The sequence below is a fragment of the Cebus imitator genome, unplaced genomic scaffold (genome assembly GCF_001604975.1).
Source record: "Cebus imitator isolate Cc_AM_T3 unplaced genomic scaffold, Cebus_imitator-1.0 Scaffold62, whole genome shotgun sequence".
Lineage (NCBI taxonomy): Eukaryota > Metazoa > Chordata > Mammalia > Primates > Cebidae > Cebus > Cebus imitator.
Window position 1 is genome coordinate 6,639,987 of NW_016107377.1, and position 18,857 is coordinate 6,658,843.

General features: G+C 38.2%; 1 protein-coding gene across 8 annotated transcripts in view; it reads right to left on the minus strand.

The window, feature by feature from the left end:
* The window catches only part of MBNL2 (muscleblind like splicing regulator 2), a 173,014-nt gene that overhangs the window by 20,938 nt on the left and 133,219 nt on the right, over positions 1 to 18,857 (minus strand). Inside the window, exons 6-9 of one of the 8 annotated variants that reach the window (XM_017530048.2) lie at positions 16,510 to 16,563; positions 15,723 to 15,876; positions 8,225 to 8,260; positions 6,849 to 6,943 (exon numbers count right to left, since the gene is read on the minus strand). In XM_017530048.2, the coding sequence (XP_017385537.1) occupies positions 6,849 to 6,943; positions 8,225 to 8,260; positions 15,723 to 15,876; positions 16,510 to 16,563 (339 nt within the window). The remainder of the gene's footprint in view (positions 1 to 6,848; positions 6,944 to 8,224; positions 8,261 to 15,722; positions 15,877 to 16,509; positions 16,564 to 18,857) is intronic. The other 7 variants (XM_017530052.2, XM_017530050.2, XM_017530047.2 and 4 more) reach the window with 7 other exon arrangements.

Genomic DNA, 18,857 nt, shown 5'->3' on the forward strand with positions numbered 1-18,857 from the left:
AGAAATAGAGCAGGTTTCAATCTCAATGCTTCTCTCTCTCTCTCTCTCTCGACTCTCTCCCTTTCTCTCTCTCTCCTGCCTTCTGTACAAAATATTTGATTTGCCAATTCTGCCTCATCTGAAGGAACCACAACCATTCACCAACCTGAATCCCCTCTATGGTTAGAATACAAGCAAAAAGTTAGAGGTGGCTAAATGACGTAGGCAGTGGAAGCATAGAGACAGGTCTCGGCCCAGATTCCTGTTTACAGGGGCTGGATTCTGACAGTTGCTGTCTCTGCTTTTTCGGAGAACAACATACGTGGGGCCCAGCTGCTTTCTGTAATCTGTTCCCAGGAACAAGCAAACTGCGAGAAAGGAGTGTTTCACAGTTTGATCATCCATACATAGAGGCCAACCACTTTACCGTGTATTTCAGGAGAGAGAGATGACAGGAGCCTACTCCTCCCACACTGGGACCTTGCAGAACCAAGATTTTTCTTGTGAAACAAAATGCAGTCCCCGAAATGGGTCAAGTGGTGAATAGCGGGGAATGTTTAATGCCTCCTACATTTGCCTGAATATAGTCCAGACAGATGGCATTGAATAATAGATGTTTTATAAAACTCTGAGACGGGAGATGAAATAAAACATGATCTTACCTTTCTAGACTTCTTGGTTAGCATAGGTTAACTTATATATCCAAGAACCCTTACACAAATAACTTAAAAGTTATGTTCATATTTATAGGTGAGAAACAAGCTTTCTCTTCCCTCTTTAGCACTTTATAGCAGGCCAGATAAAACATAATATACATCTGGTTACATGTAATTATTTTATCTTTCTGATAAGATATTGTTGAAATTGATGGTCATAGATAATAAAACTATGTCAGGTAAGTCTAGAAAGTGAGATTTTCTAATTTATAAAATATAAATAGAGGGCTATATGTATATGATATATTAGCAACTAATTTTCAATGAGCTCTTCCTTAGGCCAACTCTCTGTTGAATGTACTTAATCTCTGGAGGAGAGTTCAGAAGATGTGATAAGACCTTGAGGTCATAATATTAAACATGAATCATCACTTCTGGAGATGCGATTAAGTGTTGGTTAACATATTGCCCAGAATATAATCATTTCATTAGCTTCTACGACACTTCTTGTGATGCTCCATAGAAAGATTTGCAATATTAATATGTAGGAATCTCTTTCCCTAGCATGGACTCACGGGCCAGAATGAACTAGATGAATAATCTGTTCACTGTTCATAGAGCTTTGATTTGGAGACACGGATGATATACATTCACTCCACGCTTGAGGGGACTCTTTCCTTCACGCAGAGGCCTGTGGTTGGGGTAGGGTGAGATTTCGTGGCTGAGTCTCATTTAGGTAGGAGTGGGAAGGCCCATGGGAGAGGTGAGCACGCTGCAGGTGTCCCAACAGTGAGGCCACCCAACTGCTGCTCTGGCAGGGACTGAGTTTCTTATCAGCCTCAATCTCTCTTTCTGCCATGTGACATTTATTTAGACAGGCTTTGCCATAGTATGGAATCATTGTTATGTTTCTCTTTTCCTAAAAGTAACACTCCCTATGTAATGGGCAAAGGCAAGACAAAGCAGGCCACTTGCCAGCTGCCATTATCCCCGTTTAAGCTCTTGTTAAAACCTCTTACTGGCCTCTACAGACTCTCCTGCCTCGAATCCATCTGCTCACTCTTCCTAAAGTACTGTTTCCATCACTATCCTGCTTGAAAATCCTTCAGTGGCCAAGTCAGGGCCAAACCCTTTAACCTGGCATCGGGGTCCCACACAATGGATTCTCTGATCAATCTGAACGTGAGTTACTCTCCAGCTAAACTTTATATTTCCCCAGCTTTCTTCATACTCTTGCATTTGTCTTTCTATTTAATGATAATGCCTTAAGGCATGTGCAAAGTCCTTGTAGATTTCAGAGACCAGGAGAAAGTACTTCTTGCTGGGGGAGGAGAATAGAGACTTTCAGGGAAAGAGTCAAAGTATAAATTGTATTTTAATTGTGCCTTGAAGAATGTCATTAAGTAAATTAAATGATTTCTGTATATAAATGAAGAAACCAAGACTTAAAATATATTTATTTGGAAATTATTTTCTCCTCCTTTGAAATAGAATGTAACTTTGAAATAAAAAATGCTAAACTAATTACAGCATAGAATATTGTAATAATTCAAGTTCATCAGGAATTTTACTCTGCACTCTCATTATAAAATTTCTTTTCGTATGAAAAAAATAAGTAATCCGTTACTAAGCTTTATCTCTTTTAATGTACAATTAATTGTTTCAATACAGGTATCTTTGACAGAGTTCCACATTCTGGTCCTTGGTCAACGGACTCAAATGGACTAATTTACATGCTACCTATCATTCTCCCCTCCCATTTTTTTGTTAACAGGCTATTTGTGAGATGATTAGCAGAGGTTGGGAGCAAAGCCTATGACAAAAGAAAGCCATGAACCTGTTTCCCTAAGACAAATGACTAATTTTTTCTTAGGTTATCTTACTTCTAATTTTCACTGGTTATTTTATCACACTGAAATAATAAGGTCCATTATATGGTTTCTTTTTTTTTTTTTGAGATGGCGTTTTGCTCTTGTCACCCAGGCTGGAGTGCAATGGCGCGATCTCAGCTCACCGCAATCTCTGCCTCCCGGGTTCAAGCAATTCTCCTGTCTCAGCCTTCCGAGTAGCTGGGATTACAGGCGCCTGCCACCATGCCCAGCTAATTTTTTTAAAAATTATTTTTTAGTAGAGATGGAGTTTCACCATGTTGGCCAGACTGGTCCTGAGCTCCTGACCTCAGGCAATCCACCTGCCTCGGCCTCCCAGAGTGCTTGATTACAGGCATGAGCCACCCCGCCTGGCCCCACTATATGGTTTCTAAAGATGACCTGGCTACTTTACATAACTAGCTCAAAGCTCTGTTCAAATCCAGCTTATCTCTCCAGTTTAGGATTCATCTCGGCTTGAGCTGCACTGGCAACACTACTTTATTTTCCTCTATAACAAGAGAATTGGTAATTACTGAGTCTCACTGGAAAAACAGTTTTATTTATGGAATAAGTGACTTTTGTGTATTTATAATTATGGAGCGAGGCAGTATACCATCCTGGTTAAAGCAAGTCTTCTGGAACCATGTTTAAACTTCAGCAAGACCACTTAGAAGCTGTCTGACCTTGGCAGAGGTAGCTAACTTTTGTTTCAGCTTTAGTATCTATCAAATGGGGATGATCACTGTACCCATCTCATAAAACTATTGTTAAGAATTGAGTGTCTACATCTATATATAACTATCCTCTCTTACATACTATATAATAAAATATATGATATGATATGTAATATATTACATGAGAGAGGCCATTTAGAATCATATCTGGCACATAATAAGTAGTTTATAATGATAATATTATTACTATTAGGTAAAATTTGTCTATTCAGGCCCAAACATCTTAACAGAAACAGAAAATAGTGCTTAGTAAATTTGTTTATTATATTTTTGTTTCCTTATCTGCTCCCAGAGCGAAATAATCAAAAAATATTTTATATTCCCCAAATATATTTGGATTCTATCTTTATTTAATCTCAAACCAGCAGTCTAAATTCAGCGAAAACTTTTAGTGGTGGCACCTTGATTCAGCCTGAGGATTGAACTGATATCCATGTGGCTTGTTCAGCTTGGCTCACCACGGGGTAACGTGTAAATAGCACCGGACCTAAGAAGCTGTCATGGGATGTTTTAATCTATCCTCTTTCTTCAATGAATGACTTGTATCTAATTACAAATGCCTACGAGATTTGAAATATTTGAACTGACAATCTGAATTGATCAAATTAAAAAAAACTGTCAAAATCCAACTACATTTTAAAGACAGAAAAGAAGGCAGGGTGCTTATCGGTCATTAAACTCTGGAATCAATTAGTTTCACTTTCCATTATGTTTGTATTTATCTCATGCTTTGGGCCTAAAATAACAGTCACTGAGCCTTTGGTTCATTGAATTTCAGAGCCGAGAGGGACTCCAGGGGCCATCTAGTTCTATTCCTCTTTTCACAAATGAGGAAACTGAGATTCATCATGCTTAAATGACTTGCATAATCCACATGGGTATGATTCAATTTGAGTTTAAAGAGAGAAATCTTAGCAAGACGATAACTTGTTATTTCAGTCATTAACAAGCTCTGAGTTTCCTGTGATTGGACGCTAAAAGAATTTCCAAGGTCTTTTATAGATGCTTTGCTCTTTGAAACTTATTGAAAATACATAAAGAATATCATATCTGGAAACTTCTGTTCACTATTATTTATTTTTCCATGGTTTTCATATGCAAGCAGACCTGTATCAAGAGCTGCTAAGGGATTTCTTTTTCATCATTTAAATGCAATCCAGCAGCAACTATTACATCTGATAAACTGCAAAACACAGAGTATAAGATTCTTGAAGCTACCACCAGGTACTCCTTTAATTATGTTTCTCTGGATTGAATTGAAGTCAAACTTCAGCTATGCTTGCAATTAAAGAAGTTAAAACTTCAACTTATTTTCTTTTCTAATCACACCCTGCCTGAAAATGATACATTTTAACTTCTGAATATTCCATGCTTCCAATCTCTGCCTCCCTAGACAGACAGACAGACAGACAGACACACACACACACACACACGCGCGCGTGCGCACACACACACACACACACACACTTGAATATACATATGTAATATCTCAAAAATTTTTTTAAAGACAGAGCCAAAGAATCACTAGGCTTGAAAAATATGTATGACACATGGTCAAAAATTTATCATGCTAAAACAATTCATCCTACGACTCCAAAGTATTTCTTTATCTTGGCTTAGCTTCCTTTCTTAAAAAAAAATCTCTAAGTGTCTGAAAGGCTAAACTTACCATACAGAATTTCACTGCAACAAATCCTACTATATTATACTTCAAACTTGCTTTTAATTTAATTTTATTTTATTTTGAGACAGGGTCTCACTAAGTTACCTAGGCTAGAGTGCAGTGGCATGATCATGGCTCACTGCAGCCTCGACCTCCCCTGGCACAGGTGATCCTCCCACCTCAGCCTCCCAAGTAACTGGGACTACAGGTGTATGGCACCATGCTCAGCTAATTTTTTTTTTTTGTATTTTCTGTAGAGACCAGATTTTACCATGTTGCTCAGGCTGGTCTCCAACTCCTGGGCTCAAGTGATCTTCCTGCCTTGGCCTCCCAAAGTACTGGGATTACAGGCATGAGCCACTGCACCCAGTCCAAACTTGTTTTCTTATAAAAGGACTTTGTAACAAAAATTGGGACAAAAATCACATAAACATAATTCAAGGAGGCAGGACTTAAGACTTGAAAGAAACAGGTATCCAGCTTCCCTGTTAAGAATGAGCGAGAAGAGCTTTGGACCTAATAATGGAAAGATGCAAACAGTGTCTCTTCCTTCTCCCATCTATCATTTAGAAATAATCATCATCATCTTCCCAGGTAAGGAACTCATACTTGTCTGTTCTTTGTTCTGTTTGTTTGGAAGCTGGGTTGGCTTTCCTTAGAGGGCAGGTTGGCATTTTAGAGGTGGGAGTGAATTGCTGAAGAATCGTCCACAGCTGATTGACACCTGCCTCTGCACTGCTGCTGGGCCTCTCCTCCCTCCCCTGCTGTCTGCTCTCTCCTACTCTGTCACAATGCTGAGGGCACAATCAGCACTGCGACGGGGTTTAACTTTTATTCTTGCATTCCTGTCCACTCATGCCTTTCTTTGCAGGAATGAAAGCTGCAGAGCTGGAATCGTGGATTCACTTGAACGTGGAAAGCAGCATGACTCAGCCCTCCCAGTCTGCAGAACGCAGGCTGGGACTGCCGTGATGCCCTGACACAATTTCCCCCAGTTTCTTCTATCCCTTGTCATCTTTTATTAGCAGAGCTGATTTTATTTTTAAAAACCCATGAAATGAAACTAAAAACCAAACCAAAATTGTTCTTCTGTGAAGGGAGGGCATGCACAATAAAAACAATTTTTCTAGGCGAGGTGAGAGTTTCTGCTCTCTCACCCTCATGCTGTCTCCTTGTGGCTAGGAGCACATGTTTGCAAATTGGGAGGCTAGGATCAGGGATACAGTCAGCTTGTGACCACAGAGTAGGAAGTAGCAGCTGGCTGTCACTATGAAATAGTACATCCATGGTCTCACTGGCACATGCATTAAACCAACAGAGTTAAACGCTCCTCGTCAGTTATATCCAGCCTTTGTGAGTTCAGCAACACCCATGACTCTTCATTCCGGATGGTTTGGCTCTTAGGCCAGTATTGGAGCAGATTGTACAGTGGGAACCAAGTGAGTTTGGCAGAACCTAAGACCGAGGTCAAATGATCATAAGAATTGTGCAGACCTCAAATATGACACTTAGGCCAAGGGGAAGACTTTCTAAGAGGAGACCCTTTTTCCTCCACACAGCTGATAGGGTCTGAATGAACCGAATTCAAATAGAGCCAGTTTTGAAGCACCCATGGGTGCACGTTTACAATGTTTCTGTAGCCATTCACAAACCACTGGATAGGTAACGCTGTACTAAAAGGAATTGAAGCCTGTCAGGTTAATTACACAATATTAGGTACGGAAACAAACAGTGCAACACAAAACATAGCTACATCATTATTTGCAGTAAATGTTAACTCTAAATAAGTGCAACCTGTCTGTAAATGCTTGCTATAAACTAATTAAAAAAATAAAATTTGATGGATAAACATGAAAAAAAAATTCTCACTGAGAATTTTTTTTTTAAATATCAGCACTCATTTAGAGTTTGGGATTTGTGAAAGAAAGCTTTAAAAGGAGCAAACCTGATTGGCTGTGGCTGTTGCTGCGAAGGGGACACTTGTTGCAGGAGTTGTTGCTGCAGAGACAGTGGCGGACGTAGCGCTGTGCATCATGGGTACTTTCAGGAGGGGAACCATGGGAGCAATGAACAGGAGGGTGTAGCATTATGGTAATAGAAGTGGTATTTTGGCATGGTGAATATCAGAGCAGCAAGCCATCATGGGTTAAACCAGCAGATGGCATGCAATCACAATGCAAAGCAAGGAAGCATGGGAGAGAAATAAAAAAGGGAAAATAGCTTATTACAAGTACAATTAAAGGAAGTTTTAAAACATAATCAGTGATTCCCAGAAAGGCCAAAGCAGATTACTTTGATTGATGTATTTATAAACATTTTATTTCTAACAATAGATCCATTCCCAATTCAGAGTTTTCAGTGTATGCAATAATGGGTGTTTCTAAAATTGTGGAAGGTGCTGTCCGATGAAGCAAGACTATGTGATCATCACTTTTAATCATAAATTCGGAAACATCCAAGTCTCCATATGGAGGCCTATTTTGGGATAGGATGTTCTTTGGAATTATGGTTACATTGAATTTTTTTTTTCTAATTTGGGACTGCTTATATGAAATGGAACTGCTGTGGGTTGTGGTTTATTTGAATCAATAAACGATGGAGCAAACATCATAGCCTTGATGCAAATTCTAACACGGTGACTCTGAAATAGCCAGACAAAATTTGCAATACTTCTTTTTCTTCACTCTAAATAGAACTAATCCATATGTCCTAAAGACAGACGTTAGTACCAATGCATTAACGTGTGTGAGGATAACTATCTGCTATTAAAATTAAATGGCTAAAGGAATGCTGAGGTGCAAAAAAATCATCACAAATAAATCAACACTTAGAAAAGATAATCAAGTTAGGCAGCTCAGACATTTGGTTTCAAAATACATTCATTTATAATTTGTAAAAAATGGATACTTCTGGGAAACTCTGATTGCTCTAACACACAGCAAAGAGGAGATCAAGGCACACCACTATGAAACTTTCAAACATTGATGAAATTAGCCTGCCTCGCTGATAGAGTAAGCTCTGTTCCTTACGCTATACCATATAAACTATAAAGAGAAACAAAACACAAATCATTAAAAAGCAGACTCGTACTTGTGGCTTTATGTTTTTGTAGTGATTGTTCTAGCACAAGAGGTCACATTAAAACCATCATTTTCTTAAATATACAAGTACATTAAAAAAATCTATTTGTTAACTCTAAAGCCAAATAAGCCTTCAAATCTACTATTTCCTATAGCATTTCTACCATCTCGGAAATAAATTTCAAGCAAGTGAAGGTATTGTACATCATATAAAAGACAAATAAAAAAGGTTGAAACCTACCAATACTGGTAGCGGGTGTCATGCACAAAACTGACCCTGATGTCATGCAATGGTGGGTGGAAAAAGTGAATAAAGGGAAAGAAACAGGTTAGCGGTTTAGAGTTAACATTCAAAGTGAGATTGAAGCACAACCAGAAATAAGTAGGGTTAGTTAACACAGTCTTTTAGGGCCATTCACATTGTCAGTACAGACACAAATATATCTGACTTATTTTAAGCCAATATTATTCCAAGCTCACTCCTTAGACCACTGTTCACACTTTCTATTCATATGCATCGACATGATTCTAATAAGAATGACATGTGATAAAGCCGTGGTGTCCTTCCTCTAAGACCTCAAAGTATTTTACAGACATTATCAAGTTAATCCTCCAAGGTAGGAAGTAGGTATTTTACAGATGAAAAATCTGAGGCATAGCAACTCCTCCAAGGTCACTCATGGTGTGGGTCAAGGGGAAGGCTAGAAATAGAACTCTCTTCCTAAATCCAGGTCAGCTTTTATATTCACTAGAATACACTAAACTTGCTGCATTAAAAGTTTACTTGTTTGTTGGACTGCAAATGTTTTGTGTCAACAACGGTATGAAAATAAGAACAGTATTTAAGATTTCATAATTTCCAAAGCTTGCAGGGCAGGGTAGGTGAATTTTAGATTGCTGCTTGAAGGTCCAGGAACCTAGGAAGACTGAGATTCTCACAGGGAATGAACTGTATGTGTATGTTGATCTGCTCTTTGTCGTAAGATTCATTGTGAAAGAGGAGTAGGGCCTGGCAATAAAGCCTAAACACTGTAGAGGCAAAATAGTGCAGAGTTGGGGCTGAGTTGGGACTGGGGCTAAGGAATTCAGTCATGGCTGCTACAAAGTGACGCTGAGGAATATTTCTGGCAAAACTCCCAGGAAATCTCAAGTTGGTGTCTAAGTGGGGAGGTAGGAGGTAGGGAGGGGCGATTTCAACCCTTTTTTAGAAATAATTGCCTTACCTGTGGTGGTGGTCTTATTAACATACATGAATCAGAAAACTCCAACCATGAATATTATATTCATGTATGTTGTGGAGAACTGAAATAAAACTGTATTGAAAGCTTTGAGAAATTATCTCTTACTGGTTCAGTTCCGTGAAAAACAAGGTCATACTTGGATTCAGATCACTGAAGGCTGTGTGTCATGTAGGTGCCTGAGAAGTAGTTTCTCATGAATATAGGAGTATCCTCTTAGAGTTTCAGAATTAACTTCTGAGATATTAGAGAGCTTGAGCTGTGTGGTCTTTATTCCCTCCGTGGCACGGTTCGCACTGGAGGGCTACTTTTGCCTGATTTACATTTTGATCAAGCTAACGTGACCTAGTCAGGAAAGGGGGCTATTTGACTGGGCTACTGCCAGATTCTTCAACAAATATGTGTCAATACGTCCAACGTAAACCTTTCTCCCGCCCTATTTTTTCATCTTCGCAATCAAACTTCTGGAAATCTACCTGCGCATACATTTGTAATTCCCTATCCCCATTGAGTCTTCATTCCTCTTAAGTTTGGCTTTCATTTGACCTCTGCACTTAAATTGTGAATGCCAATCACCAGAAAAACCTCATATTGCTGCATCCAGCAGGAACTCTCCCATCCTCACCTCACTGTTCCTGATCCTCAGCAGCATTCAGCACTCCGGCCTTCCCTCCATCAGAAGCCACTTTCTTCCCTTAGATTTTCTCTCTCTCTCTCTCTCTCTCTCTCTCTCTCACACACACACACACACACACACACACACACACACATGCACACACACACACGGCTTTCTTCCTGGCAACTCCCTTTGTCTACGTTGCTGAATGACCTTCCTTCCCTGAACTCTATCTGTGCTGGAGTTCCTCAGGACTCGGGCATGGGTCCTTTTCATCTACACTACATCTCTTGTGGTATATCCTTCACTTGATGGATTTGGATTCTAGGATCTTCCATGTTTGTGTATTCCACCCAGATCTCTTCTCGGAGCTCCAGGTCCTTTCCTCTAACTGCCCTCCTCACCCCTCCACTTGGATGGCTCACAAAGTGTCTCAAATGTAACAGGACCAAGCTTTGATCTTTCCCGCAAAAACCCTTTCTACACCTCAGTCTATGGCCATACCACCCTGAACGCGCCCGATCTCATCTGATCTCAGAAGCTAAGCAGGGTCGGGCCTGGTTAGTACTTGGATGAGAGACACTTTCCATACCTCAAGAAATATCTTCTGGGCATCACCATCTAAGTAGTGCTCTAGCCTAAACTGAAAGTTATGCCTGACACCCTTTCCCCTTGTAAACTTCCCGGGTCCAGCTTACTAATCAGCCAAAGTGATCCTGCTTCTAACACGCAGCCTGCATTAGTCTGTTTGTCCATCACTACTGTCGCATCTCAAGTCCTGGTCACCATTATCTCTAGGCTGGGCTATGTGATAACATCCTAAGTGGTCTTCCTGCTCCATTCTTGTCCCTCCTTAGTTCATTCTCCAGCTTCTGGCAGAGTAGATCACTCCAAATGCAGGCCTGGTCACTCCTCTGCTGGAAACCATTCAGTGCATCTCATTGCTTTAGGACAAAGGTTCCCTGTGGTCCAGTCTCTGACTACCTCCCCAGGCCATCCTACACCTCCCTTCCCTGGCACCATGATCCAGACAGATTAATTTTTCTTTTCTTTGAACACATTACACATTTGTCCTATTTTTGTGCTTCCCACAAGCTGTCCCCTCAGCCCAGAATAATCTTCACCCCACTCTTTTCATCTTCCAGATATCAGATGCCACTTCTATAGAAAATGCTCAATTGTTATTTTACCTACCTCCCCATGCCATCAAGTCAGTTTCTATTTTTAATCTCACTGAACTCTGCTTTTTCATTCATAGTGCAGGTTGAGCATTCCAAGACTGAAAATCTGAATCCAAATTGCTCTAAAATCCGAAACTTTTTGAGCGCTGACGTGACCCTCAAAGAAAATGCTTTTTGGAACATTTCAGATTTTCAAGTTTGGGATGCTCAACTAGTTAATGTAATCTAAATATTCCATAATCTGAAAAAATAATCCCAAATCTGAAATATTTCTGGTCCCAAGCATTTTGGATCAAGGGGTACTCAATCTGTACTTATAAAAAAATTTAATTGTGTATTTCTATGGATATTTGTCAAACATTGATCTTTCCTCCTTTCTTGTAAACCCTGGGAGAGCAGAGATCCTGTCTGTCTAGGTCTGTGGGGCACATAGTAGGTGGTCACTGTGTTGAATGAATGTTTTCAGCCATTAGTAAGAAGTGTGCTGGGAGAGATTTATTTCTAAAATTTAATCAAATACTCAGTTTGTGAATTAATGTTTTAGAGTAAACCATGGCTGGGTTCAAAGTTGCACCTGTAAAAATACCCTCTTATTTTTTTTTCATTCAACTGTGGAAGCGGGTCTCTTGGAGAGCTTTGCTGTGCCCTACATGTGAATATCATAGGGATTGCAAATAATCTACAGTCACTCCTGCAGCTGTACTGGGCTAGGATCAGTCATGTCACTTTGGCTTCAGTCTGGATGTGGCTGAAATTCTTAACCATATTAATTCCCTAAGCCTCTCTCTCTAAGTGGTCTCATAGTGATGTGAATATTGGAAATGCATAGCTTATGCGTGTGTGGCTCCCTTACTCAATGCCAGATTCTGGTCCTGATCTTCTTAGCAAGCCAATCTCTGCCTTTGTACAACACTCCCATCCTCTACTCTCTGCACACACCCTGTATGTACTTTATGCTATAGCTACAATGGACAATTTTCTATCCTTCAAGTACACTCTCCCAACTGGGATGCTTTTTTCCCCCACTGAAAAAATCATGCTTCTTTTTCAAACTCCTAGGCAAATTTCTCCTACTTCGGAAAGTCTTCTGTCTCCATATCCTTTGTAACCACCACCTGGTGCACACGCTGAATGCGGAATTCATCACCCCCTCTCCTTCACTCTCGAATCGCTTTGCCCAGACCCTCAGGTGCTTTTTCATCCTCTGCATGCTATTTGGTTTCCACCTAGTTATGAACTCTTTTGTATTCTTATTACTGGCTCTGGAACCCGGAACATACCATGGGTTCAAGGTACGTTTGCTGAATTGAATGCAATACACTTTGTTGTGCTTATGCAGATATAGATGCCACTAAACACTGATAAATCTTCCACCAAGTGATGTGATAATCTGATGTAACATTTATGGGTTTCTCATCATTAGGCAATATCTGGGCACTGTCCCCTGTTCTGTTTATTTTGTACTCCCAATATAATGGAATAAATCAAGGAAGGATTCTGTGGGTTGCCTTTGTTCTCATCAGCTGAAGCATTTCACTAAGGCACCAATTCTATGAACAAAGCCTTCCCAAATGTTTTCTGCTTCAGTTGCACAAATATTTCAGCTGTCGTATCTGTGAGCCAGAATTATCTGGGTAATTCCACTAATTATGTATTCCACTTTGCAGTGTAGACACAGCCTCAGTTTTTCCATCTGCAAAATGCAAATAACCATGCGTGCTACTAAAGAACTGCAACATCTTGAAGAATAATGAGATAATGTCTATAAGAACACTTACAGTAACTTAGAATAAACCTGTCAGAGAAATGCCAAGAATTATTATGCTGCTATTTTTGTAAGTGTGTGTGGTTTTGCCACTTTCTTAACATAGCAAAGAAAAAGTCTAAGTACTTGGTTAAAATAATCCCCATCAAAAAAGAAAAAAAACTCCCACCAACTGCAAATGTGCTAGGGCATCAACCAGGGCAATAATTATCTTAGCATGGTTTGGGAGAAGACTACCATATTTTGCATAAAATTTTATATTAATATCTTTGCAACCTGGAGGCAGAATTCCTGAAATCCAGATTCACATTATGTCAATGCGAGAATTTTAGCATCATATCGAAAGCTTTACCTATGAATGGTTTTTGATCAAGGACAACTTTCAGGGAAACATAAAATGTTTTTTTGTTTCATATTTATGTTTATGTAAAACATTTATAGAAAAATCAAAATCTGTTCATTTAAAAGTAATGGGTCCTCTATGTACCGAGATATACAAGTTATTTTTGAACATCTTCATTTGAATTGCAGAGGTTTAAAACCAACAATGATGAACAATGAGCGATTATTATCATTATCATTTTAGAAATAAAGTTGAAACTGTGGTTTATAAGCAGCAAAATTAGAAGCAAAACCTTGAGCTCTAATGAACACTAAAATTCCTGGTTTGGGCTTAAGTGGGAGAAAGATTATTTTAATTTCCTTTTAATAAAATTATTTTTTCTTTCCTCATTTAAGAGACATGTGAAAAATTCTTACCAGCTGAAATACAATTTCAGAACTAGATCCACATGTTTGCTCACTCTGATATTTATGTCATGTAGGAAATGAAAACCCTCCTAGTCACTGTATTGGTGGGCTAGGACCCATTTTTTGGCTTCCAAAGCCCATGGTTTTGAGGGTGGCCAGATACACTTAAGCTGTTCCTAAAGAATCCACCAGAGGGCGGAAGTACACAACCACAGCCGCCAATACAGCCGTATGGGTCCTTCACGCAACACATTTCATCATCAAAAATCAGGTTGTTGCATAAGAGATGTTATTTATCCTTGCTTTGGAAATGTTTAAAAGGCTTCCAGGTGAAATGTTTTAAAGTGACGATTCTTTCAGTGATTTAAAAAATCAGTCATTATTGGATTGGAGAGTTAAACATGTACTGGAGGGCTTTAGAGTCTTTGGCAGTCTTAGCCCCAGAGCTTCACAGGTATTCCCAGGACATGGTAATGGCAGTGTCCATTCTTCAGAAACAGGCTTGTCCTTTTGTTTTTCGCCTCAGCATATTCTTCCTTAACTTTTTTTTCTCTTAAAATATCTAGTGGCCAAGAGGTCTACAATGAGACACTTTGTAGAAACCACACAGGACATTAATGTAAGTTTACCTTCTAGTAATTATTTTACAAATGTGGTATTTCAAGTGGATTACATGTGAAAATACTGCTATGCTATAACAGTGCTGGAATGTCACTAATGAAGGTTGTTACAGGGCAAGAGTGAACCCCTAATAAATACTGCATTAAAGATTTCTTCTCCAGGTCTACGAGTTTAAGATAGGTTCAAAACTAAAATAAGAAAAGTAAACACTGAAAACCGTTTTGCTCACATAATTCATATCTTAAAATAAGTTTTGTTCACAGGTTACTAATCCATTTCAAAGTGTAGATTTTATACAAAGACTATCACAGAAATATTTTAACCCGCTCTGATGTAGACTTCTGATAAGGTATAGGATTTAAGGAAATGGATAATAATCTAAAAAAGTCCAAACTTACAGATTTGAATCAAAAATTTTTTTCTAGAATTATTATTCATTTGTATTTACTTTCATCTCACTATCATGAGCTGAAGAATTTTGGCTTACAAACAACGAACTCAATGGATGGTCTTCCCACTGGGGCCTAAGTTACCCCCCGCTTCTAACATTGACTAAAAGATGAAAACCACAGTCAATTCTGGTGACTATCTTTGCGTATGGTGTGCGTGTGTGTGTCTGTGGTCAGGGATGTTGGTGAAAATGGGGGAGAGGGATGACATGCTTTATACTTTTGTTTTTTTACTTTCATCTGACTTTTTTGGGTCACTTATTTAAAATATCACTTTTATCTGCTTTTTTCCTTTTTTGGGAGAGCTCTGTGGAATGTGTATATAGAGGCGGGCCTGGGTGGCAGAATGTGATGGAAGTGGAGTTGATCACAGGGAAACTCAGTTCTTTATCTCATTAGTTGTGGCACCTTGGAAAGTCACTTCTCATTTAGGGGGCCTCAGTTTTCTCATCTGTAAAACAATTGACTGGATGAGGAGATCACTAAGACTCCTTTAAACTCTAGGATTCTACGGCTATTACAATGGATCTTTTAGTGGAATCATAGTTAATGCACATGGTACATAATAGTATCAGGCATTGGCTTAGACACTGAGGATAGGAGCTCTATATACTTGTGAACTTGGTGAAAGTTGAGAAGGATGGAGAAAGAGGTAGAATGGATATAAAAATATGAGTAGAGAATTGCTTTAATTTGAATAGCCTCATTTTTTTAGTGCTCTGAATAGAAATAGAAAAAAATGGTTAGTATTTGCTGGAATTGCTAATTTTAGGTCATTCAGAGTTAACGACAAATTTCAATTGTCACACATAAAAGATCTTACATAAATAATTTTACAGGGCTCGTGCAGATACAAGAAACCAAAAGCCCAAACTGCTCTCTGTTTCTCATGGGTTAAATCTGGCTCTTAAATCTATCAAATATTTGGCTTTAGAATCCTAACGGTCTTTAGCTATCATTCAAAGTAAGGTAAATACATCTAGATAGCTAGGACAACGATGGATCTCAAACTGTATTATACCTTTCAAAGCAAACTAGATGCCACCAAACAGCTTAAAGAAATGAGAAGAAAGCACATGACCAGAAGGGCACAGGACGTGGGACAGTAAGGGCACGCACCTGTTGGAATGAACGCGGCGTGTTGCTGCAACTGTGCGCTGGTGAGAGCCTGCTGGTAGTGCAAGACGCTGGGGTTAAAGACCGCACTGGTACCATTGCTTTTTTCAAGTGCTTGTCTCTTTGGTAAAGGATGAAGAGCACCAGGGGGAAAGGCCTAGAAATGAAGAATTCGATAAGATATGTCTAACTTAAAGCAAACACACCTTCTGTGTTCACAGAGATCATCAATTGCAACATTCTTATTTAAAATGACAGCTAAGGAGATGCCTCTGCCATGCACCTTAATTTAAACAGCGGCAATGTCGAATGAGTGAGAATTTGTTATTGAGAGCGAAAGCATGATTTCTGTAACCCAAAACGGTAGCATCTCAACTAAGGAAAAGAAAAACTATCAAGCAACAACAACAAAAAGAATGGCTTCAGCTTTTAAAATGAGTTAAACTATTCTAAGGGGGGAAGAAGCACTGGTGTTATTATTAATACCTATTATTTTCTTTAGCTAAATGGCAATTTCTTGAATTTAAAGGTTAATAAGAATTATAATGAACATTTTCTGAGTCAAATAATTTAAATTTGCTTCACTCTTTTGGAAAAGGTATTAAAATTTGTTAGGATTAATTTATTTCACAGATTACATATGAAAATGAGATGGCTAAACACCTTATTGAAGTTTTTTCCATAAATTAATAATAATGATTGTTTGCAACCAATATTTTACAAGTAATACAAATCTCAGATGGTTCTCTGAAAAGCTACATGCAAAGCGAAAGGTGAAAGGTCAAAGTACCAGGTCTACAGTTGCTTCGAGAGGTCGCTTCATTGCTTTGGCAGTCGACTGAGTCTTTTAATAACAGGCAGCGAGCACATGATGGCAGTGGGCCAATGGGATTCAAGCGAATTAACATACAGGTAAACAGCAAGCAGAGGTGCATCATGGGAACGGCATTGCATTGTGGATAGGTGAGAAGGAAAAAAATATTCTGAATGCAATATACAACGTACAAAACACTAGGCATGCACAACAACAAAAATGTTCTCTAAAGAAATGAATATTACACCTTAAATTAGTATTGAAGCAAAAATGCATCTACTATACCTTAGTTAAAAGCATATAAGAGAGTAAAATATAGATGTTTGAAATTCAGGAAAGTTAATTAAAACAGCAGCTTGCATACACACCATAAGCATTTTTTATATTGCTTCAGAAAAAAATGCAAAATTTGTAAGGGCAGTAGGATCGAAGAACTTCTGATAAGTCAGTTTTCAAATATGAAATAATGAATCCATCGAGTAAGGATAAGACCCAAGTTGAAATTTTTCATAAATATAATTTAAAATTCATATCTGGCCTAACAAAATGAAGTGGCGAACTGAGACAAAAAATTCAGGCAAAAAAATATTCAAACACAAGATTATTTAGGCGAAACTGTTGGGTTTGGATCTGTATTTTTTGTCTGAATCATGTGGTTAATTGTCTCAATTCTTGCCTTCACTCTGCTAGTGTTAGTCTTGTAATGTGGACTAATGTTCCCAATTTAATGTGTTGAATTTAAATAGTGAGTTTTCAGAATTCCCCACTTTTATTCCATCATCTTGTTTCTAACAACCAACTTATCATCCATTCTGTTTTCTACTATATTTGAAATGTTCATTTCATTTATCCCAAACAACTTACCGGATTATACTATGAAAATATCCTTTAAAGGGTATTTAGTGTCCCCAGGTATCAAAATAATTTCTATTTCGTAATTCTATTTGTACTTTTAGCTATAATCAGTGAGCAACCCCATTAATGAAAAGTGGAACTCTTCCATAGAACAAATACAACAACTAAAAATAGCAAAAGCTAAAAATAGGAGAGAACTGCTTGAAAGATTAGAAGTAAAATAATATCTTTAACTTATAACCATACTTTTGGGAAGACACTTTCATTTAAACAACTGAAATAAAAACAAATATGGATTGATTTAGACCACAATGAAAAAATTTCCTATTCTTTGTAAAAAGAAAAACAAAACAAAACTAAAAATTCTATGATGGAATTCTATGCAGAGAAAATAATTCAAACAAATTGCTCCAATGCAAATAAAAAATGAAATACTCTTTTCTATGCTTAGCACAATAGGTAAATCCCTAAGGTTTGTCTAAGAAATACAAATATTATATTCTAGAGTTCTGAAAAAGAACTTTGTCATTGGACATGACATAGTACTAAACCTTTCAAATGGGGAACAGTTAATGACATTTTCCTGGATAAATAAAGGATGTTTATTATTGTTTTATAATTCAGGATAAAAAGTATGGAGATCATAGAGGATAAGGAGAGAGGTATAGAGGGGAAGTGACTAGAAATAAAGCAGAAAGGACTACAGGCAGAGAAGAGATTTAGAATGGCCAATGGAGAAGAAAATGTTTTGGAAGGTGGTTTTGATCGAGGTCATTGAATAATATGAAATCAATGTTGTGAAGGTACAATTGTGAACATTAAAGACAATGAGCTGACAAAACTTCTGTGTACTGGACATTCTTTCCTTGCATGTCACTTTGACATCACGTAACTTCCATAATGCCATTTTTGTTTCAAATCTCATCCTTGCACGGCTTTGCAGTGTTAAGTAGTGCAGGGTTTTCTTGTTTTGTTTTTTGAGCTTCAATTAATCTGCATTAGCTGAAGAAGGCTACAGAGCCTATTCTCATGGAGCGCATTGAGAACATGAACTTGATGGTTAAACTCAAAGTCATTTGGGCCTCAAATTCCTGGACCCAATTTTTCCCTTCCCTTTTCCAGTCCTAAGTATTGACAGAATGAATCCACTAACAGATCTGACATGTTGACTAGAAGAGTGATTATGTCTCTAAAGGCTGATATTTATGAACAAAATTTTGACTTAACAAAGAATCATTTAATGAAGTCTCCAAGTACAATAAAAAATAATAAATGTTTCTCCTTATGATTGTCATTTGGAATGTTAATGTTCTTAGTGTGATGAAACTTAATTTCCGTGGACTTCAGAATAATCCAGGAATGTAAAAAAACTGAGAACTCTACAGTGAGCAGGACGGTGGCAGTGTATCTCTTTCTATCACTCCGTGGCATGAGTTTCATTAGAGACAGGTATCTCCTTTTTAAGCAAA